The sequence below is a fragment of the Mustela nivalis genome (genome assembly GCF_964662115.1).
Source record: "Mustela nivalis genome assembly, chromosome: 2".
NCBI lineage: Eukaryota > Metazoa > Chordata > Mammalia > Carnivora > Mustelidae > Mustela > Mustela nivalis.
The window spans coordinates 33,869,965-33,895,863 of NC_139021.1; the positions used below are offsets into that span (position 1 = coordinate 33,869,965).

General features: G+C 38.0%; 1 protein-coding gene across 9 annotated transcripts in view; it reads left to right on the plus strand.

The window, feature by feature from the left end:
- Positions 1–283: 283 nt before the first annotated feature.
- Positions 284–25,899, plus strand: part of AZIN1 (antizyme inhibitor 1) — a 31,053-nt gene continuing 5,437 nt past the window's right edge. For 2 of the 9 annotated variants that reach the window (XM_082719329.1, XM_082719334.1), the window contains exons 1-10: positions 348–710; positions 5,039–5,176; positions 12,264–12,430; positions 17,741–17,939; positions 20,005–20,178; positions 20,610–20,782; positions 22,469–22,603; positions 23,831–23,912; positions 24,362–24,436; positions 25,552–25,714. In XM_082719329.1, coding sequence (XP_082575455.1) covers positions 17,838–17,939; positions 20,005–20,178; positions 20,610–20,782; positions 22,469–22,603; positions 23,831–23,912; positions 24,362–24,436; positions 25,552–25,714 — 904 coding nt within the window. In that variant the 5' untranslated portion in view covers positions 348–710; positions 5,039–5,176; positions 12,264–12,430; positions 17,741–17,837. Of the gene's footprint in view, positions 711–5,038; positions 5,177–12,263; positions 12,443–17,740; positions 17,940–20,004; positions 20,179–20,609; positions 20,783–22,468; positions 22,604–23,830; positions 23,913–24,361; positions 24,437–25,551; positions 25,715–25,899 lie in introns of all 9 variants that reach the window. The other 7 variants (XM_082719330.1, XM_082719335.1, XM_082719328.1 and 4 more) reach the window with 5 other exon arrangements.

A 25,899-nucleotide genomic window follows, 5' to 3' on the forward strand; every position in this document is an offset into this window, starting at 1 on the left:
AGCCTAGGCGCCTAAGGGGTGGAGGCGCGGGGCGACGCTGCGCTCCGACCCAGGCGCGTTCTTTTCCCTCGACCGCCCCCATCCGCGCGCCAGGAGCTCCGCGGGCAAAGGAACCGCGGCCCGCGAAAGGGCGGGAAGCCACCAGGCGGTCGGCACCTGCACCCGGGGTCGCCCGTCCTGCCACGCCCCCTTTCGCCCCCACCAAGCCCGGTCCTCGTCTCACGCCTTTCTCTTCCGCTCCCTCCCTTCGCCCGGGGCCGCAGTCCGGCTCCGCCCAGCTCGCGCGGCCGCCCGGCCGGCTGTGACGTCATCAGACCCCGCCCCCTTATTATAAATACTGGCGTCGCCGGCGCCGCCTTCCCACACTCCGGCTTTTAGCTCGGCTGCGGTGTTTCCTTTTTTTTCTCTCCTTCTCTGCCTCTTCTCATCCTTTCTCGTTCTTCGGCTCTGCAGTGTGACGAGGCCGAATTCTCTCCCCACCCAGTCCTCGCCATTCTTCTTTTACCCGCGTTGTTCTATTTCTCCCTTCGGCCGCCGCCGCCACTGCTGCACAGCTGGTGTCGGTGCCGCGCTTTTTCCCCCACGTCGTCCCCGCAGCCTATGGCCCAGGCCGCCTTGGGTATTTCTGCTCAAGGTAACCACATCCCTCTTTAAAAATTCCGCCGAAAAAGAGAAGACGCTTTACCCGACTCTTTGGGCCGTTATCTCACGTGAGTACCGACCTGAGGGGCGCGGGGGCGCGGGGCCGGCCTCGGGGAGCTGCCGGGTACCTGCCGGCTGGGCCCCGCCGCCCGGCCGGCGGCCCCGCAGCGCCCCGCGGCCGGCTGCCTCGAACATGGCGGACGGCGGTGTGTGTGGCGGCGGTCGGTCCCTCCGCGGCGGCGGCGCGGCGGGCTGGGGTGGCGGGCGCGCTTCGGGGCCCTCAGGCGGCCGCCTGCCGCCCAACCGAGCTGGGGCCGCCGCGGTTAAAGCGAGGGGGCGTGTGCGTGTGGGGGCGCTCGCGGGGGTCTCCGCCGGGGGTCGGCGTCGTCTCCCGGCGGCGTGCGGCCCCCACCCCTCTCCCGTGGTGCATTGCTGTTTCCGGGGAGGGGGCCGGGCCGCAGTCCTGAGGGGCCCTGGTCTCGCAACCCCGGCCGGGAGCCCGGTCGCGCGGTCGCCTCCGGTATCCCCGCAGGCGGCGCGAAGGGCTGCTACGGCTGGGGCCTTATGAATGGAGTGGGGCGGGCCTGGCGGCGGCCTCCTATGACAGCTGCCGGAGGAGGACGGGTTCTTAGGGGTGCGGGGAGTGCGGCCCCCCTCTGGTGGAGGAAAGTTGACGCCACTCCGGGGCCCGGAGGCAGGGAAGCCCCGGTGTCAGGTAGCGGGGGAGAGGCCTTTGGCCCCTTCTGGAAGCCTCGCGGCTGCTGCTCCGCCCCCTGCGGCGCTCCTGATTGGGCCAAGTCGCCTTCACTCACCTTAGTCACCTCTTGGAGCCTGAGGATTAGTCACCATGGCTTCGTTTTCCCGTCCGCGCCACGATTCCCCGGCAGTGAGAAGGAGAACGGTAGGCTTGGGTGGCTTATCAAGTACTATTTTGACTGCCAGCCGGAATGATGGTGACTTGTTTTAACTCTGGCCCCAAATATTTCTTGAGCGTGTATGTTTCTTGGGCTACACTGCTGGCTCGGAAACCTGAGGTCGGGTACACAGTTTACACCCATGATGTTCATATTATAATTCTGGGTTTCTTAGTGGCACCTTGGATCTGCTAAGATGTTTTCTGTTCCGTGGTGTTTCCACCTTTAAGCCCCCAGATTGGGTGGGAACCTGAGGACTCTTTAAGGGATAGAGAGAAGTGCTCTGTGATGGGGAGGAGTTGATGGAACGAACCTGGCAGAAATACAGCCAGTGAATGTCGGGCAGACCCTAAGGGTGTAGGTGCTGGTCGTGGAAGACAAAGAAGCCCTGAGGAGTTTACATTGAGTAGGAAAGATAGGCTCCTAATGATTAAATATGAGATAGTAGGTGCAGTAATCAAGTAATCAGTGTCTTCTTTTTTGCCACTCAGGTTTAATTTATACGTTTTCTTTCGAACATAGAGAGAAGGCAAAAGAATTGTACTTTCTCCTAGACGCATTTAACAGCATTTTATTTGCCATCCTGCTGTATTTTTCATCAACTCATCTCATTTTTCCGTGTATTTCAGAGTTGGAGATAACAATACACCACCCCTCTAACTTCAGTTCATAAGCACATATCGTAGTTTAATAAAAAAAAGCTTCGGATAACATTTATGTAACCGTAAAGTGCACAGATTTAAGTTTATCATTTTATGAGTTTTGACCCAAAAAAATAGAGTTGTGTGATCCAAACCCGTCAATATAATCGAACTTTGCCCTCACCCCAGAAACTTTTGTGCCTTCAAATGCTGCACACCGTCCTTTCCAGAGGCAACCAGGATTCTGATTTTTTTTTTTTTAACCGTAGATTGGTTTTGTCTGCTCTAGAACTTCCATGTAAATGGAATTAAACTGTTAAGCATTATTTTGTGTAAAAGGCTTTAACACAGAAGGGGTTTTTTAAAGATTTTATTTATTGACAGAGATCACAAGTAAGCAGAGAGGCAGGCAGAGAGAGGGGAAGCAGGCTCTCTGTTGAGGAGAGAGCCTGATATGGGGCTCAATGCCAGGACCCTGAGATCATGACCTGAGCCGAAGGCAGAGACTTTAATCCACTGAGCCACTCAGGCGCCCCTCAGCAGGTTTTTTATATTCATCCATGGTACATAAATCAGTAGGTTATTACTTTTATTTCTCAGTGGTAGTCCATTATATGAATACTTTGCCTGATCTTATAAAATAAACTGTTTTGGAATAATTTTAGATTTCTAGAAAAGTTGCACAGGTAGTACAGAGCTGTGTACTTCTCTCACCGAGTTCACATTATTAATTAGCATCTTACTGTGGTACATCTGTGAAAACTAAAGGAGACTTTGATGAATTCCTGTTAATTAAACTGTGAATTTTATTTGAATTTCATCAGTTTTTAATGTCCTTTTTCTGTTTCAGGATAATCCATGGTACCACATTATGTTCAGTTCTGATCTGTATGACTGTTTCCTTAACCTTGTTTGTCCTGTCCTTGACAGCCTAGAGAAGTATTGGCCAGATACCCAGTAGAATGCCCCCCTCTTTGGCTTGTCCAATATTTTTCTCATAATTAGACTGGGGTTTGGGGGGTTTGGAAAGAATACCAAGTGGCAACTTTAAAAGACATTGGTAAAGGCAACTGCTATTTGTCATTCAGAGAAATACTGATAATTTGGGGCCACTAGGCTTTGGGATAATTATTATAAAGGTGTTGGGAGGGTTTTGGATTTTGTATGTGTTGGAGGGGGTTAGTAACCTACTGCTGACTAGTCAAGACTAGTTCTCCATGTGCTTGCTTATCCAGAAGTAATAAGAGACATTTTCTTCAGTTAAAGAACGATTGCTGATTACACGTTCCATTCTAAATGAGAATGATTATTTTTTTTCCTATACCTCCTTTTCTCCACCTTTTCATTTAATTTCTCTTTGGTTTAATTGTACAAATATTCTATTTATTCTCTATGTAGATAGCCCTCTTACCCTGTGTACCCCTTTTATTTTACTAAAATGTGCCTTTCACATTTTGGGGCCTTCATTTCCTTAGTATCTTTTTGTTAGATGGGAATGTTTTAGAGATCATGCTGAAGAACATTTTTGAATGTCTGAAGTTTAATATCCTTAACATCATACATCACTGCTCTTGGGTTGCATTAAGCAAAATCGCTGTGTGGATGCTTGGGGGAGGGATGGAGATGAGTGTCTCACCCAGGATACTTACCCTATTCCTTAGGATACTTGAGAATAAACTCTGTCTCTGTCTCCAGCACATGTCAGCTTTTAATTTATTTCTAAAATTATCTTGGTGTGCGAAGAATCAAAAATCTTTGTTTTGTCGGGAATATATTATTTGGAATCTAATGTAAGGTTGTAACCCCTGTTACATGTTGGTATGGGTTCTTGACTTATCTGTGTGTGTGAGCAGATTCTCTTAGTAGGCTGAAAGAACCACAGGATGCAACTATCCTGGTGGAGATGAGAGATGCTTTATTTTTAAAATATTTATTTTTTTGAGATGTTTTAGAGATGTCTAGAGTACTTCTGAAATTTCTCTGATCCTTAACATGCTAATTTCTAGTTTCATTTTCTGGTTTCCTCCTTATCACCCTTTCTAGCAAATGCTGTCAGGATATATTGCTTTAATGTAGCAACCACCTGATTATGATTAGAAGTACAGACTATAGCAGTTTAGAGGTGAGAAAGTCCAACTAAGGAAACTGTAGTAGGTAATAACCATTGCTAAAACTTAACATTTTGTAACATACTAAGCACTTTAAACATTTGTATGTTCTAGTGATTGTAGACTTAAGTCTAGGTAGGTTAAGGTATAAGGAAGAGAGGTGTCTACTTCTAGTTAGTTGTCTTATGTACAGAGCAGCTATCAAGTGTTATTTCACATACATGATGTATCCAGCTAAGTCACAGATCTTTTTGGTATGTAGTAAGATTTTATACTTTAAAGAAATTTGGAATTTGGAGAGTAAGAAATGTTCTGAGTAGATCCAAATTATAGATCATGCCCCAGAACATTGTACATCAGGTTAATAAGGGTACTTGGAAATTTTCAATTTTAGGCCACTTAGAAATTTGGGTTTTTAGAGGATAAATAAAAGTGACAATGAAATTAGATGAAGGCTGTAAACTTGAGTAGGTAGATATACCAAGTTGGTAAGTGGATCATGACATCTGGCTTTGTGAATTTTGTACTATAGGAGTTTGGAAATTTTTACTATAGGGAAAAGTGCTTTGGTAAACCCTTTGAAAACATCATTTGTGCAATGTGATTAGTGAAACGCTCTTCTAAAACATACTTATTCCTACAGTTAATTTTTAAGTCAATTTAATCTGCTGAAGCACAACCTTTTTCTTTTTTAATTAGGACTATTTACTACTGCTTCTATTTCATTCTTTAGGGCGAACTTTCTGACCAAGTATACAACTACCCAGAGGGCCTAGGAGAAGTGCTGTATAGAGAGCAGTTCGACTTCAACGCTGAGCCACCTTGGGAACCTAGCTGATGATAGGGGGGTTCCATCTCCTAACTTGTCCATGTAAGTATTTTCACATCTAAGCTCTAGGGGTCTTGTAAGATTGAAGTAAAGGAGAGTTCTTGTTGCTCAGTTTTTTTCAAAACTTGAAAGTGTACTTATCACTTAAAGTGAAGTAACTTTTAAAGATCTTTTTTAAATCTTCTAAAAATAAAGGCTTGACAATTACAGGGTATACTGATTCAATTTTGTATGCATTGTTTACCAGTGATTGGATCACTTAATTTATTTTGAGTACGTAACAAGTATTACTATACTTAAGTACATACCACAAGCCCAAGTTTTAGGAAATCCAGGTTTTAATAGAAGTTGGAGAGATTTTGTAGTCTTGTTTGTTTTTAATTTAAGGTGTAGGCAGTGGTTTGTTCTATCATTCAACTGTTAACTTGGTAAATTTTTAAGTATTTGGGCTTAATTGAAAAAGAGAGATAATTAAATAGAGCAAAAGATTCTGTTCTTCATACCACTCACTGAAGCTATGTGCCCCCACAGCATGGGATATAAGAGGTGAATCTTGTTTTAATAGTTTGAGCATCTTGCCAGGTATAATGTGATTACCTGAGTTTATAATTGTTTTATAAAATGACTTTATGTAATACTCAGCTTGTGGGGAAAAATAGGTTGTTTTTAGAGGACTTACTGAGAGATGATAAATGTATGTCTCCCAGCATGTCACTTTCTGAACAGATTTTCTTGGATAAATTTGGACTCTACTTAAAACTTGGTGCAAAATATAATACTACAGAAAAATGTTCTTTTAATTTGTGCTGCTAGATTTGTAGAGTTTTTAAAATTTATTATAGGTTTCTTACTATTGACATTTAGGTTTTAAGGTTTGTTTCTAGGTTGTCCGGAGACTTGGAGGAAATAATTGAAGTTTTCAGTAAGCTTTAGGGTATCAATTTAGTGTTTCTATAGTTTGATGTTAAATAGATTCTATCAAATAAAAATGTTCTAAGTTAAATTAGACCTTCTCAACACATTTGCAAAGCTAAAGAGAGGGGGAAATAAACAGTTTAAATAGTAGGATTTCTTGAAAGTTCTATTGACAGAAACCTGACTGGAGGATTTCTCATACTGGCTTTCTCCTAGCTATGTGATTTTGAGCAAACTGCTTATTTTTTAAATTATAGCTATAACTAGAACAGTTCCTTTAGCCCTAAACTGATAACAATGATTTTTCATTTTTGAGTGTATTAAGCACCCCTTGTTAATGTAATGTGGGTTTTGAGATTATAGCATCATCTGTAACAAATGCAGAATCTCCACCCTACCCAAACCAGACTCAAGCTGTGTGTTAACCAGGTGGCTTGCATGCATGGTAGAGAGAAGCGCTGTTATTGCCATCTCAGTACCAAGTCAGTTATCTCTTAATTGTTGTTAGTCATCTGTTCTATTTCCAGAATATCTAATATTTCACCCTTATTGGCTTGGAGATTTAACTTTTCTGGGGTGGGGTCTAGTTGGCATCTAATAGGCAGGCATTTAATTGAATTCTCTTTAATGTAAATATAATGTATTAATATTTTTAACGTTGTTTCCTCTTAAGCTTGTTTCTGTGAACTGATACAAGGTTAATAAATGATTCTGCCAAATCTAGGAAAGTAGTTTTAATTTAAAATAATTAATGTAGTATTGGGAAAGTCCATAGTTGACTCCTTTTGGGGGTGGATCAACACAGGTAGAATATACTAAAGATATTTATTCTGCAGTTTCTGGCAGCCAGAGTAACTGATTATGTCCAGGTACAATGTATACTATTGAACAAAACTGTACTAGAAGCTTTGCTATAAAGTTACAGGTCCATAATTCTTCATGTATAAAATTCTGAAGTCTAAAAGCTACTTGAAAATTTTTTTTAGAGCCTTCTAGAAGCAACCTAAACTGCTTTGGGAACAAAACCTTGAGCTGAGCTGGTGCTGTTTTTATCTTATTCCATTTATTGCTGATATTCCTAAATTTTGTTGTAGAAATACTGTGATTAGAGGTTGTTAGCTTGGCCTCTTGGAGAATGTGTGTGTGTGTGTGTTTGTGTGTGTGTATACATGCATACTATAATACCATTCTAAAATCTGAGAAATTTTAAATTCAGAAAAGATGTGACTCCAAAGGTTCTTGACTAGAATTAGTAGAAATGGCGAGAGAAAGTTCGACATTCCAGAAATGTCCTTAGATAGAAGCTATTAGACATTAAAATCCTGGGGAGCAATAGTACTGTTTGGAAAACCAGAAGTCATTAAAAGGGCTTAACAAATGGGCTTTTGTGGAGAATAACTTGGCATTGCAAAGCATATAGCTATGTGAACTCTCTTTGAACAGTGTAATACTCCACTAGTTCTATACAAATGGTCTAAGCTCTAGAATTTCCCTTCAAAGTTAGGTTTAATGCCTTTAAAAAGTTCTTTAGGGCTTTATGCTGGTGTTTTTTTTTTTCCTGTGGGGTGATTCTCAAGTTATTTTAGCTGTCACTGTTTTATAATTAATAAAATAGCCTAATGTAAAAATTTTAAATAGTCCTTTCCAGAAAACTAAATTTTCTTTTTTAAAGAGTTTATTTATTTAACAGAGAGAGTGCATGCATGCACACAAGCAGGAGGAACAGCTGGTAGAGCAGGCAGAGGGAGAAGCCCAATGCAAGATTTGATCCCAGAACTCTAGGATCATGACTTGAGCTGAAGGCAGCCGCTTAACTGACTGAGCCACCCAGGCATACCAGAAAACTAAATTCTCTTTTAACCAACTATTTTTATTAGCAGACCTGGTAATGAAGTCAGATTGAATTAATCATTACCACATACTTTTAAAAAGTTGTATCTAAATCTAGAAATACGTTTCAGTTAATTGAGTGCTTTAAATGGGCTCTTAAAATTTGTCAAAAATATTTTACATGGTTTTCAGTAGTTGACCATGTTCAAATAGAAACTTCATGAGAATCCTCAGCATTTTAAATACTCCTTTTTTGTCTCCTGATTGGTGATATTTACATATGCCTTAATAAGATCTACCGTAACCAAATTGGAATTATTTTAACTAAGGGAAAAATGTTCTGTATGAATTTACTAGTATTGTTTTCTCATGTTTTGCTGTTGTCAGTAAAGTTGGGTTTTTTATTTACTATGGAGAACATTTAGTTTGGGTAATTTACAGATTCTGTGATGCAAACAAATTCAACAGAACATTCATTAATGGTTGTTGGTGCTCTTTGACAAAACAAAGCAAAAACCTGAATAAAACTGCTATCCTTAAAATACACAATTTTTAAAGTATGTGTATCCCCTGGCATACATAAGATAGTACTTGATGGTTCCTCACTGCTGGTGTAAATTAGCAGGAAAGTATTCTGTATAAGCACAATGTGAAGATATGTTAATGAATAAAACAGTGTTTGGGGAATGTGGCTTTTTTTCTTTAGGCAAATTTTGGATCTTTTCTGTGAGGGCCAAAAAGACTGGCCCTCTATACTGATCAGTATAGATCAGTTTTAAAAGGGGATAAATAGTTCTTGCATTTCTTACAAAAGACAGTTGAGCCAGGAGAATTAATAATGGCTACCAATTTTTGTGTTCCATTATGCTCCCTTTACATAGTCTTATTTCAGTATTTTTGTTTTTTAAGATTTTATTTATTTATTTGAGAGAGAGAGACCATGAGAGAGAGCATGAACGAGGAGAAGGTCAGAGGGAGAAGCAGACTCCCCATGGAGCTGGGAGCCCAATGCGGGACTCGATCCTGGGACTCCATCCTGGGACTCCGGGATCATGACCTGAGCCGAAGGCAGTCGTCCAACCAACTGAGCCACCCAGGCATCAGGCATCCCTTATTTCAGTGTTTTTGAGACTTCCCCTCTCCCCCTGAAATTTTGAGACACTTAATTCCAGTTAGGAGTGAATAAGGCATTTGTACCTTGTAAACTATAAAATCTAGGTAAATAGGCTATTTTGTGCTGGCCATTGTTCAGAGAACCCTAAGGAGGCTATTGCAGGAGAGGTGCTTAGGAAACCAGTATTTTTTGTCCTTCACCTCCATTCCAGGGTCATCCTTGCACGCTTAAGCAGTTTGTCACAAGCTAACTGAAGCAAAGATTTAGCCTTCCTTTCCTCTATTCCACTGAGTAATGTGAGGAACGTTATGGCATGAATAGAAAATATTTGTGTAGCATACTGAGCTACAAGGATTAGACTGATGTTCAGCCTGTCTGGGCCATACTCAGCCACCATAAGGTCTTAAATGCCTGTAACTACTTGACTTGAAGAAGGACCCAAATAATAAATAACAAATTATTTTAAATTATTGAGTAAATAATAAAATAACAAATTATTTTCAAATGCTCCTCTCTGAACTTTTTGCCTTTTCTTCATTATCTTACATAAACACATTTTAAATCTCTCTTCTGAACTTGCTGTGGAGTTTGTTACTTTTTGTGCCCCTACAGTTTAACTTTGTAAACTTGTGAATTGATCTTTGTTACCTTGAACAAAGTTATTTGGAGGTGGGGTGGTTTTAATCTGTGATGTGTGTGGACCTGATCCTTAGAAGTTTAAAATTTCTTATGAAAATAGCATCCTCTAGCACTGTTCTGTTTAGTACAATAGCCACTAGCCAGGTGGTTATTTAAATTTTAAAAGTTAAAACTAAATAAAATTTAAAATTCAGTTCTCAGTTGCATGAGTCACATTGTGAGTGCTTGGGAGCTATATGTGGCTAATGCTGTGGTTTTGGGTAATGATAAAATTTCAGTTACCACAGAAAATTCTTGGATAGTGTTTCTCTAAGGTAGTGTTACTGTGAACATGAATACCTGTAATCTTAAAACATAAATTAGTAAGAATCATAAGAAATAGATGTTCTCTTATATTTAATAAAAATTTAACTTGTAATGGCTTTTCAGTTTTATATTTTAGCTGATATTTTTTTTTTTTCCTAATTTGTTGAATTCTTTACCATGCTGTTAGGATAGAATTCCCTACTATGATTTATTTGCTTATGCAGACATTATTAGGTTTGTGTTGAATACATGCCTCTTCTTTTCATCTATTTCTTGCTTTTTGCTGCAAGGATCCTCTGATGCCAGTTTATAAAGAGCTCCTAAATAAGTGTTGTATCTTCTTATTTAGGTTCAACATGGTCAGCTGGTCAACATGGTGTTCTGTTGGGCATGACCAAAAAGTAGGAAGGGGTCTTAGTATGTTCAACATGGACACTGTTAAAAAAAAAAATCCCTAAATAATTCTCCAAATGAGGTATTTGCTATCCTAAATTCATGAAGAGCTCCCACAAGTAAAAAGCACAAAAAAGACCTAAAAAAGGAAAAATGAGCAAGAGTTGAAGAACGTTTTTTCACTAAAAACCTAGCAGTTTTATGTAGCCCTAGACCAGTGCTACCTAAGCTGCCACTCAGCAAGCTAGTCTCTTGTATCACAGTGTAAAGTTGTGTACTGCTTGATTCTTAACTTCTGGATCAGCTAGTTTCAAGGCCATAGTTTGAATAGCATTGTCTCTTAGGTACATAAAAAAATAGAAATTATGTCATAAATAATAAGTAATGTGGGAAATAACCCATAGACCCAGATCAGGTAAATAAATGGTATATCTACACAAAATACTACACAGCAGTGAAAATTGATGGACTCTGGTCATATCTGTCTGCACTATAAAGCTGAACAAAAGAAGTCAGTTGTGGTAGAAAAATAACGGATGCTATTTTTAGTTCAGAACCAGTAAAGCCAAGGTTTAGGGGCATATATAACAATAAAATTATTAAAGCACAAGGAAATGATGATTAGAAAAGCATGAACATGCTTAGGGGACATGCAACCACTGCCACCTGGGAAAGATGTATAGGCTTATAAGGTATTCTATTTCTTAACCTTGTATTTGCTGTAGTCATTACATTGCACATGAGTTTTATATATAATCTTGGAGAAGTGACAGTGAGATCTTGCCCTATAAGGTAATCAAAATAGTAATTAAATGCATTTGTTTAAAGAGTTATTCCCTGTACTACATCAATAAAGCTCAGAAAGCTTAAGATTAATACAGCTATATGTTTCCTGTTCATGTTGTATTACAGTAGGTTTCTTTAATGATACTGCATCTTAATTACCAGGATGGATTTAAATATTTTTACTTGTGTGAGGTACACACACTTATTGAGGAAAAAATTAGCCTTCACATCAAATAGTCAAGACACATTTTTAAAGGGAGCTTAATCTTTCAATTCCACTTGTAGAAGTATATGGGTATTAAAATCCTATGTTTTTGTTTTCTCATTAAGTTGTATTTTTAGAATATTGAGATATGTCATGGGTCAGCCTTTACTTAGGCACTTGAAACTTAACCTGTTGGGCTCATTTCTTTTGGGTTCCCCCCCCCACCACCACCCTTAATGTGTCTCCTATTCTTGCTCTTTTAAAATAATTCTTCAGCAGTAACCTTTAATAATCTTCCTCTAGGGTTAGTCAGGGTTTTGTTTTGTTTTTTTCTTTCTTTTTTTTTTAACCTCATCACCTGAAAAGTAACTTTTTAAGGATGTTAATTGCCATTACCGGCTTTCCACTTACTGTTTATTGAAGCAGGCTCCGAGTACCCAGTATAGGTTATTGTGTTCATCTATCATTTACTTTCAGTCCAGTATGGCAAAAATCCACGTGGTCTTAATGGTCCTCACAATTTATTGGAAGTTTGTACCATCTCCATTAGGTAGCTTCCTGTCACTGTTTCTGGTAGTTCGAATCTTCTCCAGGCCTGGCATCTATAATGCCAAAGTCCTCTTTGAGACTCCTCTTCTAATGTTCTTTTGCCCAAAGGCATTCTATGTGGTAAGTAACATGTCTCTCAGAATTAGAATGCAGAGGTGACTTCGACAGCATTATATCTATTGTTAAAGCTGCGAGCTGAGTTTTAAGTCCTCAAATTATATATTAAAAAACAACAAAAAAATGCTTTTAGTCTTTACAGTAGTGGTTATAATTTCAAAATATCTCAAGTTCTCATTCTTTAATGAGTAAACGTCCTTTTAGAAAAGTGGTTGATATATTAAGGTTGGGTTTCCTGCTTACATGTATCTGAAACAGTACTCTCAACCTTTCAGCTCTCCCTGTTCTACTTCCAGGGAGGTCTTCACTTCAGAAATCCAAGACTCATATTCATCCAGCTTGGTGTCAAGTGGGCTGTTGCTGCCAGAATTATCTTGTGATTATTTGAGAGATGTATCAGTTTCTTCTGAAGTACAATCAACTATAGAAGCCTTTGTAGCAGGTGTGTAACAAGGCAAGTGCCCAGCTGCTGCAGCCACTACTCTTGGAGCTACGCTCTCAGTGAACATGAGGACTCAGCGGCCTCATGGAAGGCTCCAGGAAGCAGTGCGCAGTTCTTTGAAGCCTTTTGTTTCTTTGGCAGCTCTTCATTTTAAAAAGAAAAAAAAATGTGTTATCAGAAAGCACCAATATGAAGGCGTAAATAAGGAATGTTAAAATGTTTTTTTTTCTCCCCAGCTACAGTATCTAAGAGGAAATTACTTACAAAAGTAGTATTGTGATTACAGCAATTATATTAGCGTGAAAGAAGCTGAGCTTGCTTTCACCATACATGGGTAAGGTGTTTGGTTGTGAACATGGCTTGAAGGCTTATAAGTAGAGAATACTTCCTAGTGTCTGTTGATAAAAAATAAACTTCATAGGTTTTATGAAAAAATGAATTTGCTCTATTTGGAAATCCAAGATTTACACAGAGTAGATATTTCTGAAGTTCAATGTAAACAGTTCAGTGTCTAGCAGCTGACCACATAATGTGTCCTAATGTGTTGGAGCCAGTAAATCAGTCTCATTTCCGATTTATAAGCCATAAAAAAGGGTGCAGTGTCTTTTGGAAATGAACACTCAGGACTGGAGGATTGACTGAACTTTGGCATTACCTGGGTTTGAGGGTATCCTTAATGGTGAGGTGTCTGGAAATTCCCTGTGGGATTTAAAATTGAGGTGGATTAACTTGGCAGATCTGATATATAAACTGCTCACCCACAACACATATGCACTTGTATTTTCATTCTGGTTCTGTAGGACATGCTGTATATGTCCTAGATTTTTGGTTTAACATGAAGTAACTTTAAATGCCTCTTGGAAAACTAGCAAAACACTTTAGTGCTTTGAGGAAGAAATGTGGAACATAAACCTTTTTGAGATAGTGGAGCTTTAAAATATTTTTTGCTAACCTGTTAAGAAAGGTAGGCAACGACTATGAACTATTTTTAGGACTCTTTCCTTCAGTGAGATTGGGGTAAATACAGGGGATAGGAAAGAACCAGCCTTCCCTTAACCACCTACTTCAGTCTTTTTAGTTGTTAGAAATCTTGGGCTTCTAAGTGACATTCATTTGAACAAAGGGTTTGTTAGCTCAGAATGTGTTAGACAATCACCTGGAGGTCTTTATGTTTTGCATATGCTTTAGAGGTAATAGTTTTTCCTGAGGATGACTTTTAGTTTTTAACAGTAACTGACAGTTGAGCTTTGCATTTATATGTGGGTCACTTTTGTATCCTGTTTTGGGGCTCCTTAAGAATGTGAACAATGAAAAAGAAAAAAAGAATGTGAACGATGGACCATCTTTTTCAACACTTTGAAGGAGTTCTCTGTCACAAGCCAATCCTAAGCTTAAGAACTCCTCATTCTTAAGGAGTTGTGACACCTTTGTCCACCTGTTTGTGAGCACCTATTCTGAGTTGGGAATTAACTCGAGCATGAAAAAACTCTCAGGGACCATCCACGGTAAAGGGAGTTAGAGCTCACTTACATCCACTGTCTGTGTATAGGCTTTGTTAGTGCTGGTTTAACAATTTTATTGCAGTGCTCAGTAAAAGTAAGGAAATCAAATAATGTTACACATACTACATCTGTTTTTGTGGTTTGGGTGTGTTAGTCCCTTCATTCGTTTTGTTAAGTACTGCCAATATAGTAATTGAATTTTATTTTTCCATCAGAGTCCTTTTGTAAGTTAAGAAGGGATTGGTGAACTAACACTATGGTTACGTTTGAAGTGAGAGTTACATTTCAGTGATAATACAACGATTTCACAACCATTCCTCACTTAGAGCAGGATGCGCTTTTTAATATTTTTATTCATGTCATTCATTATTTGTCACCTGTTTTAGTTCTGGGTTATATTTTAAAATTATTTCACCTCTTCAAAAGTTTGATCTATGGTGACAAGAGCTCAGTGATTAGCTAAAGTAGATTTGGGGATTCACAGCAAAAGGAACATAGGGAACTCAAGTTCATAGAAGTGGTTATGGAGGTGTATACACTTGTTAATATGGGTGTACATTGTTTCATGTAAATAGACAGTTGATAAAATGGGTTAAAAGAAGTAATTTCAGAGATTTTACTTATTTGTCAGAGAGAGAGCACAAAGCAAGAAAAGCAGGCTCTCTGCTAAACAAGGAGCCTGACGTGGGACTTGAACTGGGGACCCTGGGTTCATGATCTGAGCCAAAGGCAGACGCCTAACCTACTGAGCCACCCAGGTGTCCCTGGAAAAAATAATTTCACTTATGGGGTTTACCTGAGAATTAGACAAAAGATGCAGAAGGAACAACAAAGTTAAAATCTAGAAAATAATTATAAAGGCTAAAAGGATATGGGTAAGTGTAATAGGATATTTTCATACCGTATGTGAATTTAGTTTATTTATTATTAGAACCATGGGGATTTATATATCTGAGAAATGGTTACTTGATTATGGAAATACGATAAAGCTCTATCCGACTGAGAGTTACTGTTGGGTTTCTTAAAAAAGGAAACCTCTTTTCTAAGGGTGGGGGTGCTTGGTAGACATTTTTTTCCCTTTTATTTATTTATTTTTAAAGATTTTTAAATTTATTTATAACTGAGAGAGATAGCTTGAAGAGTGAACAGAAGCACAGGGGAGCTAGAGAGGGAGAAGCAGGCTCCTCGCTGAGCAGGGAGCCTGACACAGGGCTTGATCCCAGGATGCTGGGATCATGAACCGAGCCAGAGGCAGATGCTTAATGACTGAGCCACGCAGGCACCCCAGATTTTTTTTGTTTTAAACATAATTTGATCATCAGCATTTCTAGAGCTAATTGTTCTGTGCCTCAGTGTCTTCACTCTAAAATGGTGGTAATACCGTTATTATGGTTTTAAGCATTGAGAAAATTAATATGTATTAAGTACTTAAAACAGTGCCTGGCACGTTGTCCTAAATGCTTGCTGTTAAGAATGTAGACATTCAGCAGATAAGACTTGATGGAAGGGGTCTGATGTTTGTAAGTACTGAGAATCCTTACAATAGAGGAGAATCACCCTCTCTGTAAGGACTGCAGCTATGGGAAATTGAGGTACATATCTTTGTGACTTTAAACTAGACTTTTTGGCAGCATTTGCCTTGGAGGTCCATGATTAATAACCTATGGTTCCCAGTTAAATACGTAGCTGAAATATTGGGCTGAAGGTCTTACGTATTTTTTATTATTGATAATACAAATGAGAGGTGTTTGACCATAAAGATTTGTAATGCTAAACCTAACTGAAAGTTTCTGCTGTAATTTCTTATACCTACCTTTGAATGGATTTTTTTAAAAAAATAAATAACCTTTATCTTTTCTCTCCCTTAGTGCATAGTTGGATATTCACCTTAATTATTAAAGGTTGTTTAAAATAAATAATGTATCCTCAGGCCTAAAATGTCTGCTTTCTGGGCACAGGTTTACATCACTTCTGATAAAACAACCTTTAGAGAAGGTCAAGGCTACAGTTTTACTTCATAAATAATAAGTCTCACTTAGATATTCCTAGGTTAATTCCTTTTGTAAAATATCCTTAATTTTTCTGTTTCTGCTATTCCTTGAAAGGTTTTGTGAGCTAAACTGAATGTAGTTGACTTCTTGGAAATGAAGTTGTTAAAGTTAAAAACTAAGTATTGGTTGTCATGGAATTTAATATTATGGCTTATTGAGGAGTTTGTTTTGGTGCATTCAAAAATCTGACCCTTTGAGAACCATTGAAATGGAGTATACCTTTCAGATGAGGACCATCACCAAAGGTGAACACATACAGCAGCCTTGGAGGGAGGGAAAGAGAGAATCAAGAATGACAGGAAAGGCTGTGCAAGTTTTAAAGTAGATGGCCAAGAGATGGCCTGTGCGCATTATTAATGTAGCAACCAGAAATCAGTACCAGACGTGAGGAGTATCCTGTCTGGAGTACTTGTTTTGGTAATGGACTTTTTATGTTAAAAGGCATTCTTGCCTAAACCAACCTTTAAGGACCAGTGAATTCAGCAAAGAAGATAGAACAGTATTTGCTACCCAGAGGAGTGTGGGTGATCTGGGGGAAGGGAAGGATTTCTTCATAGGAAAGAGGTTAGATTTAGCCTGCCTTTTTAGAGTTCTTACTAAATGGCTTAGGATGTACCAAGTGCCTAGCTTTTACCTAGTTTTAAATTATGGTGGCATTTCTATGTTTCTGGCAATTGGCGATTTAATTTTAGCTCTGTTCTGAAGCAACACTTAAGTATTTTTAATTCATATGCGCGCACGCGCGCTCTCTCTCTATATATATAATTACAGGAGCCTTTTGATGTAGTTAATATAATTAACTGAAGTTTAGAGAAATTGAGCTAGGATCATGTAATTATTAAATGTTAGAGCCAAAACCATGTGGGTTTCTGACTTCTAGTCCAATAAGGATTTCCGCTTACTTCATAAGAAACTTTAACATTGCTAACCTGGTGTACCTGGTACCATTTTCAGCTTGAGGTGAAAGCTGCACAGTCTGTATCAAAGCTGTAGATGGTCTGCTAAAGTCACTCTGCCCCCACCCATTGCTGTTACTTTACTTTCTCGCCTGCTGTAGAATTTAGACCTGTATCTGTAGTTACCTGTTAGCACGCCATGGGATGTGGCTGGCAGTGTATTGAAGCTTAGACCAGTATTTTATTTTATTTATTTTTTATTTTTTAAAGATTTTATTTGGCAGACAAGTAGGCAGAGAGGCAGGCAGAGAGAGGAGGAAGCAGGCTCCCTGCTGAGCAGAGAGGCCGATGCGGGGAGAGGCCGATGCGGGGAGAGGCCGATGCGTGGCTCCATCCCAGGACCCTGAGACCATGACCGGAGCCAAAGGCAGAGGCTTTAACTCACTTGAGCCACCCAGGCGCCCCAGTATTTTAATTTCTTGGCTGCAGATAGGTATTTCACTAGTTTTATTTCCTTAGAATGAATTTTTCCTGAAATTTCTTATGTGTTATGAAAAAAAGCAAGATAAATAATAACAGACTAGGTCTACAACTCTGCGTAAATAAGGTGACTGTATTGACTGGGAATAAACTGCACATGTGTGCAGTTAAATTGTCATATTGAGCTCCGTTTTTTTAAATGTATAAAATACACATTCACTTTAAAGTGGGCACTACGAGATATCAAATGATCCAGTGTGCAAGTGTTAAGTGATCACAGATTCCTCACTTAATTAGGCATTTAGCACACTTGCATTGACAACTACGCTAAGGTTAACTAGTGAAATAATTCAGATTTTGAAAAAACTTCTATTTTGACAGTTTGTTGCATATTCTAAGGACCCAGACATAAGGCTTGGTGGCCCGTCTTCTTGTTTTTCCTGGTTTATGACTTTCGGCTTTGTGGAATACGGCTGAGATGAAAGGATTTCTTGACGATGCAAACTACTCCATTGGCCTGTTGGATGAAGGAACAAACCTTGGAAATGTTATTGATAACTATGTTTATGAACATACCCTGGTAAGTGTGCCATATCATATTTCTCAGATACAGTGTTTATAAATTTCTGAATTCTAAAACATTGCTCTATTTCCAAGATGTTAGTCTGATAAAAGTACTTTTTTCAGATGTTAACTTATTCAAGTTGTCTTAATTTTATGCCCCCACTTCCTTTGAGTAGTGATGAGGTTTTCTTTCTAGCCCACATTAAAACAAAGGCTTCCTTATAGCTCTTTCTCTGCTCTGCCTTTTAGCACCCAGCTCTTGTATGTTCTGGTTTTTTGTTATGTTGCTGTCCTCCTAGTCACTAATTGGCTTCTTAATTATTTCCCTCAACTATATGGTTGAATAGATAATGATTTATATTTCAGATAATCTTGGTTGTATGTTGGATGAGAATTTGATGACTTACACAGAATGTTTATTCTCTACTACACCAAGTGTCCGCTTCTACAGACTCCTATTCATTGTTACTTAAGATTATTTTTGTTTTGTATTTAGTGATAGAATTATCTGTATGGCCTTACTGATAAAATTTGTTTCTTTGTTGGGGCTAATTTCCCATATTCCTCAAACTTGTTGAAGAATTGTTTTCGTGTTACTGGTATTCGGTCATAGAATACCAAAAATCTTCTTCACCTTTATAGATGTGCTCAAATTTCCCCACATTTCTGCAAAATCCCGTTCTCTTTCTACTGCCATCAAAATTTGGGGGGGGGGGGTGACACTTGCCATACTGTTCAGTGTGTTGTATAACCAAACCATTTTCTCTCCTGTCACTAGAGAACCTCCTAGTGGAAGTAATGCTGAGCTCTCTTTTATCTAATTTTTGCAACATTCTTTGTGGGCCAGATAATGATCTTTGAAATATTCCTTTCATTCATTCTTGTCCCACAATATTGAATTATCCAACATTCAGTAGCATTTAGTAAGGGTTGGTCTGAAATCCTGTGCTCTCCTAGCATTGTCATCTAATTCTACGGCTCAAAAGTGATTACAACTGAACATCTTGTGGGTTGTTTTTAAGTCCCATTTCTCTTGCTGGTAGCCACAATGGCCGCCGCCTCCTCCTCCTCCTCTTCTTCTTTTTTTATTTTTTGGGGGGGGGGTGTATTAAAGTGAAAATAAGTTTTGTGTCTCTAAAATATTAGGAATGGCATATCTTGAAAGGATGGAGTAACTTGAGTATAGATATCCCCTATCTGCCATGCAAAAACCATGATTTCCAATCCTGTTTCCTGGTCAGTATGTTCCAATAGTGTACATTTTCAAGTGTGTATTAAAGAATTGAAAGCAGTAATACGGTCTTTATAGCTTTTCAAAAAATATTTGGGTGTTTAGTGTCTTAGAAATAAGATTATTGTCTGCCATCCAGCATTGATTGACTTCTACTTTGCCTGACATATTACAATCCTTTGACCCCTAGAGTAACCCTGATAAAATCATTACTGATCTCCCCAGATCCCTAATAAAAATCTGTTTTTAATTTTGAGGGAAGAGTATCCTTACTCAGATTTATTGGACATTCAGTGTGCTTCTGTATTTTTTAAATAAAATTTTGTCATTCTCTTTGTCTTCTCTACCAACTTTGTCTCCTTAAACATTAAGTTGTGTTGCTTTGTTGTTTGCTGTTAGGTACAATTTATAATGGAGATATATAACATTCCTGATTCTACTCACTGTAATAGGAAATTAGATCCTGAACTACCAAAGTGAATACTTTGAACAGCTTAGCAAAGCATTTAAGGAAACGTGGTTTCTTCCTCCTCTAGTCCCCCCAAATGGAGGCAGTTATAAAGTTGCAAGTCCCTATAATTGATAATGTTTTTAAAAAAGCAAAGCAAAGAATATTTTACGTGCCAGCTTATTAGCACAGCAAAAAGTCAGGTTTAAAAAGAAAGGTGTTTGGATTTTCCTGTGTTTGCTGAATCTATCTTAATGGCTCTTAAGCCTTAAATGTGGGAGTGTATGTAAGTGTGTATCTTGGCTCATTTGTGGAGGAAAAAGGGAGTTCTTTACTACTTATGGTACTTTATTTTCAATAGTTCTTTGATTTTTTTTTTTCTTATTTTCACAATCACAACAGACGGGGAAAAATGCATTTTTTGTGGGAGATCTTGGAAAGATTGTGAAGAAACACAGTCAGTGGCAGAACATAGTGGCTCAGATCAAGCCATTCTACACAGTAAAGTGCAACTCCACTCCAGCTGTACTTGAGATTTTGGCAGCTCTTGGAACTGGATTTGCTTGCTCCAGTAAAGTAAGTATTTTTCATTATTTTGTCACTGAGATGCAACATTTTAGAACTCACTTTAACTTAGTTAGAAAAATTGCAAGGAAGTTTCACCTGCGGATGTTTTTAAGTTCTTGTGTAAATTCGCAGCCTAATGGAAATGTACAGACTTTTCAGGTGTACCAATGAAAGGAAAGTTTCAGTGAGATGAGACTTTAAAAAGCCTTTTTTTTTTTTTTAAATCTTTAATCAAGAACTTTTTGTTCCTCATTCTTAGGCTGGAGCTAGCTAGACTGTTTACTTCTGATGAAAGCAAAATAATTCTAAACCATGAGATTTCTCTGATGGTAGTTATACCTTTTTGAAGGATTTTAACAAAGATAGTATAAAGTAGTAATTAAATGAAAAGTAATAGAAATGTTGCCTTTTAGATGACACTTTAAAATGTGTTTTTATAGACTGAAATGGCTTTAGTGCAAGAATTGGGTGTGTCTCCCGAAAACATCATTTATATAAGTCCTTGCAAGCAAGTGTCTCAAATAAAGTACGCAGCAAAGATTGGAGTGAATATCATGACATGTGACAATGAAGTTGAGTTGAAGAAAATCGCACGTAATCACCCAAATGCCAAGTAAGTGTAAAACCAAGTACATGGCAATATTACCTTATGGCCTAGGGTTTGGGTTTGTCTTTGGCCTGGGAAAAGGACATTTATGTAGAGCAGTGCTATGTATTTTAATTATTTTTTTAAATTTATTTAAAGTTATGTCATGGAAGATGCTACTAGCATTTTATTGGTGCCCACTTCTGGGTCCTTCTTGTAGAGCTGGGATGAGATAAGGGCAGTTTGGAATAGGAATTTATAATCTTTAATTCAAGCAAGAAAATGTGGTTGTTGGAATAATAAAATGAGGGCCACAGATGTATTTTCATAGTCACATCAACCCTACTAGTAGTTATTTGTCATGTTGGAACCGGATTGTCAGCTTTTTTTCCTGGTTGGCTGGGAGTTTAATCTGCCTTTGGCTGTAGTTCCTAAATGTTTGTCTTTAGTGACAGTGTCTTAGGAACCTAGACTGTAGATGCAGGTGTTTCTTGAGACCCACTCTTCTCTTTGAATAGGAAGTTTAATATATATTTTTTAACTTGTAACTGCATGTATTCGAAGATTTTTTTTTTAAATTAAAAAGTTTACTTTTTAAAAGCAAAAAGGCAGATTTAATGTTGTCATGAACTTGTATGTCAAGATTTTAGGATCTACTAAAATTATATTAGTACAAAATTGCTAGCTTTTATAGGGTTATTATGTGTGGTCCTGAAAGTATGTATGTATCATATCCATATTTTCCTTGTACATTTATAATTTTCTTACCAACTTTGATGGTATTGTTAGGTGTCCTGACAGGATTGATTGCCCTAAAATTCTTTATTTGGATAAGGCCTTTGGGGGGAAATTTTAGTGAACCACTTATCTCTAGAAAAATCTTTCTGTTCTGTGATCTTCTGAAGATAAGCCCTGAGCTGGGGTTACTGTACTAACTGTAAAGTGGATGGTGCATTCTTAATAGAGCTGATTCTGCACAAAGGAAGAATAATTTGCTTCTTTGAGACTTAACCCCTTCTGATCAGCAGTCATTCATCAGGACTTCCTTGGGAAAACAGTTTTCCAAACAGCATTTGCATATTAGTAGGTTTTAGTGGTTGGTAATTACTTGAGTATCTCCTGAGACAGTCTCATTTTGTCTTGGTTGTCGTAATTTGAAAGAAAATACCAAGTAGATTTCAATCAGTATCTAAAAGGCTACTGTTTAGACACAGTAAATAACTCCTAATTTGCCAGTTTTTTTGTAAGATGGAAGAGATTAATGGGAATTTTCAAAATAAGTGGTAGAAGGTTAACCAGCTGGAACAGTTTAGGAAACTTGAAACATGTAAAAGCCCTGATAATTCTTAACTGAAAGACAGTGATGGCATTGCTATTCAATTTAGTCTTTCTAGGTGGTTTTATGGACTGATGGACTTCATTTGAAAGTAATGTCGTCTTTCATTACAGTGCCCACTGACTCTTGCTGCTACAACAGAGTCTTAACTTCCTGCATTTTCCAAATTCCCGTCCTTGTAAGCTTCATGCTTTAGGCCCTAATGGCTAGTTTTTTCTCTATACAGGATTGTTTTTCATTAGGTTCACTTGATTCAACCGTCGCTGGATTTGGGAGCACTGGCAACATAATCAACATACTTCCTACAACTTCAGGCTTCACATGTGCTGATGATGATGTAAACCAACTCTGCCCCAATCATCTTCCCCTTCTCTTAGGGTCTTACTACATATTGCAACAGAAGATAATATTGGAGGCGAAGAGGGTAACATGAAGTTTGGCACTACCCTGAAGAACTGTAGGCATCTCTTGGAATGTGCTAAGGAACTTGATGTCCAAATTACTGGTGTTAAGTGAGTATTTCATTTGAAACTTCATTTTATGGTGATAAGTCTTTGTTTTTCTAATGATCTTTCAACACTTCATTTGTATGAAGTCTGATAGATTGAACTTTCAGTTTAATATATATTATTTTAGTCTAGGAAGGACAAATGTGTTTTATCCTTAATATAATTTTATACACACACCTCTCCCTTCCCTATTTAAGAGATAAAATAGTAAATAAAAATTCAGTTTGGTTAGTAGTATAAAACCCCTCCTTTTAAATTGGAGGGAGAGGATGTACTAGAATTCGAATGAATACCAGAATGACATTCATCTGAGTTGTCTTTTTTTTTTTTTTTTTTTTTAAACCACATCTTTTAAATTGTATTCCTTCTCTTTTTAATCCCCTGGGCATGCCAGTAAAACCTTCTATTACATTCTTGATATTTACATGTGCAGAAATGGATACTCAGAGAGATTTAATGATTTGATTATAGCCTCAGAACTATGATCTGAGTCAAATTTGGAACACAGAGCTCCAAAATTTTTGAGATGCCAGTCCACTGCTAATATTAGATCTTGCTTTTTAAATTATTCAAAAAGATGGATCAAGAATTACCCCTGATAAGTTTAATTCTGTCTTAGGTGACAGATACTGACAAGTATTTGAGGGTTTTCATATTTCTATTTTTAAAGTTAATATACAGTAAAATTGACTTTTTCATATAAATTTAACAGATTTGTTTAACGATTGCCACAGTCAGGATACAGAACTGTATTTCAATTAAATTTTAGTTTTCTGTTCTGAATCTCTGATAAGTATCTCTCAAGTAATACTAACAAGTGTTAGTAACACTCAGCTGAATTAATGTTCATTTGTATTTCACAGTAGACATTTTTATTTTGTCAGATGAAGTTGTACATTCAAATTAAAGATTTTTATAATCTAATTATATTGTTGGCGTTTGTTACTTTACTATGCATAAAAGCATGTGCTTGTGTGATAGTTATAAAGCCTGTCTGATAACTCATTAAAAATTCTTTAAGAAGTTACAGTATTAACTCCAACATTGTCTTTTCTGAAATTCTGTATTATAACTTGGATACTTAGGGGCTTGTGCCTCCCAATTCTTTAAATATTTGATAAGATTACTGTGAATACTGTGTCAGTATGGTGAATGAGAACTGAAAAGAATGATAGGAAGGGCTTCTAAAATTTACTGTTGCCTTAAATTTATTAATCTCTTTTCTTCCAGATTTCATGTTTCAAGTGCTTGCAAAGAATCTCAAGTATATGTACATGCTCTGTCTGATGCTCGATGTGTGTTTGACATGGCTGTAAGTTTTTTCCTTAAATTATTTTGATATTTTTAGCCAGGATCTTATTTTTGCTTTTTTTTTTTTCATTTTTTTTCTCTTCAGTGTTTTATCCATTTATTTGAGAGAGAGAACGTGTGTGCACAAATGCACATGCATGAGAGGAAGGGGGGGATAAGCAGACTCCATGCAGCAAGAGTTCCATACGGTCTTATTTTTTAAAAGTAGGTAAAGGGATGAAAATAGTAATTTACTTGCATATGTCTGCAAGACAGTACAGACATCATCAGGAAGACAGTATATACATACACAACACTGAATAAATCTATTTCTGTTGGTAGAGACCAAAGCCATTGCCATAAAGGATTAGTAACAGTTACTATTTACCTCCTTGGGAAGGGGTTTTTTAAAATGTTACTGTAGCCTTAACAATTTGGATAAGCATTTAAAATATTTTTTTCCATCTCTAGGGAGAATTTGGCTTCACGATGAACATGTTAGATATTGGCGGAGGCTTCACAGGAACTGAATTTCAGTTGGAAGAGGTAAATTTAATTCAGCGGATGGATATACAGGAGTAATCTCATTACTTTGCTACTTAACTAGTAGATGTAGATGAGGGTGTATTTTTAAATTTATTATTTATTTTTTAATTTTTTAAAAGATTTTGTTTATTTGACAGAGAGAAAGATAACAGGTAGGCAGAGAGGTAGGCAGAGAGAGAGGCTGAAGCAGGCTGCATCCTGAGACGGGATCCCAATGCGGGGCTCAATCCCAGGACCCTGAGATCATGAGCTGAGCTGGAGGCAGAGGCTTTAACCCACTGAGCCACCCAGGCACCCCATAGACAAGGGTTTAACAATTGCAAGAGATAAACCTATAAGAAACAACTGTTTAGGGACGCCTGGGTGGCTCAGTTGGTTAAGCAGCTGCCTTCGGCTCAGGTCATGATCCCAGTGTCCTGGGATCGAGTCCCACATCGGGCTCCTTGCTCAGCGGGGAGCCTGCTTCTCCCTCTGCCTCTGCCTGCTATTCTGTCTGTCTGTGCTCTCTCTCTCTCTGATAAATAAATAAAATCTTTAAAAAAAAAAAAAAAGAAACAACTGTTTAAAATTTGATTCTAAGAAGATGAAGAGGCAGTGAGAAGACCTAGCTAACTTTGAAAAGCTTAATAAAATTCAATGAAGTCTATAGCATAACTTACACAAGTCTGTATTCAGTTGTTTCTGTTCTAAAGGAGTACTAGATGGTACATATGAATTTATAGTTTAGACAGTTTAAGCTGTTTTATCTAAATGTACATTACTACTCACCTTTCTGCTGTCCTTTCCATCCCTCGTTCTGTAATATCTAGAAACTGATTGGATGATTTGCTCTTTCATTGCTAGTGTTAAGGAGTATAGAAACATAATTTTAAACAATCACCAGTAGCTGTTTCCCATGGGAATTACAAAATTTTTTAAAATTAATGCCATTCTGAAAATGTAAACTTAGATGTCTCAAAGCCTGCTTAATTGCTTGAAGATCATTGCTAAATAGCTAAGCTTTCTGTTCTGTAATTGGAACTACTTTGGTTTTAAGTTGTCTAGGAAGCCAGTCAGTCTCTTAATGTGAATTATCTAATTCAGTATTGAAATCATAATGGGTTTAAAATTCATAGGTTAATCATGTTATCAGCCCTTTGTTGGATGTCTACTTTCCTGAAGGATCCGGCATTAAGATAATCTCAGAACCTGGAAGCTACTATGTGTCTTCTGCATTTACACTTGCAGTTAATATCATTGCAAAGAAAGTTGTTGAGAATGATAAATTTTCCTCTGGAGGTAAGTTACAAAGTGTATTAATTTTGTTTCTGTTAGATAAATTCATCTTCAAACTAATTGAAATTGTCTGATACTAGTCAAGTATAAAATACTGTTGGACATGGACATTTATGGATCATGAGGTTGTGGGTGATCTTCAATCAGCTCTAAGCAGCTAGGGAGCTTTTTAAAATGCCCTAGTGAAA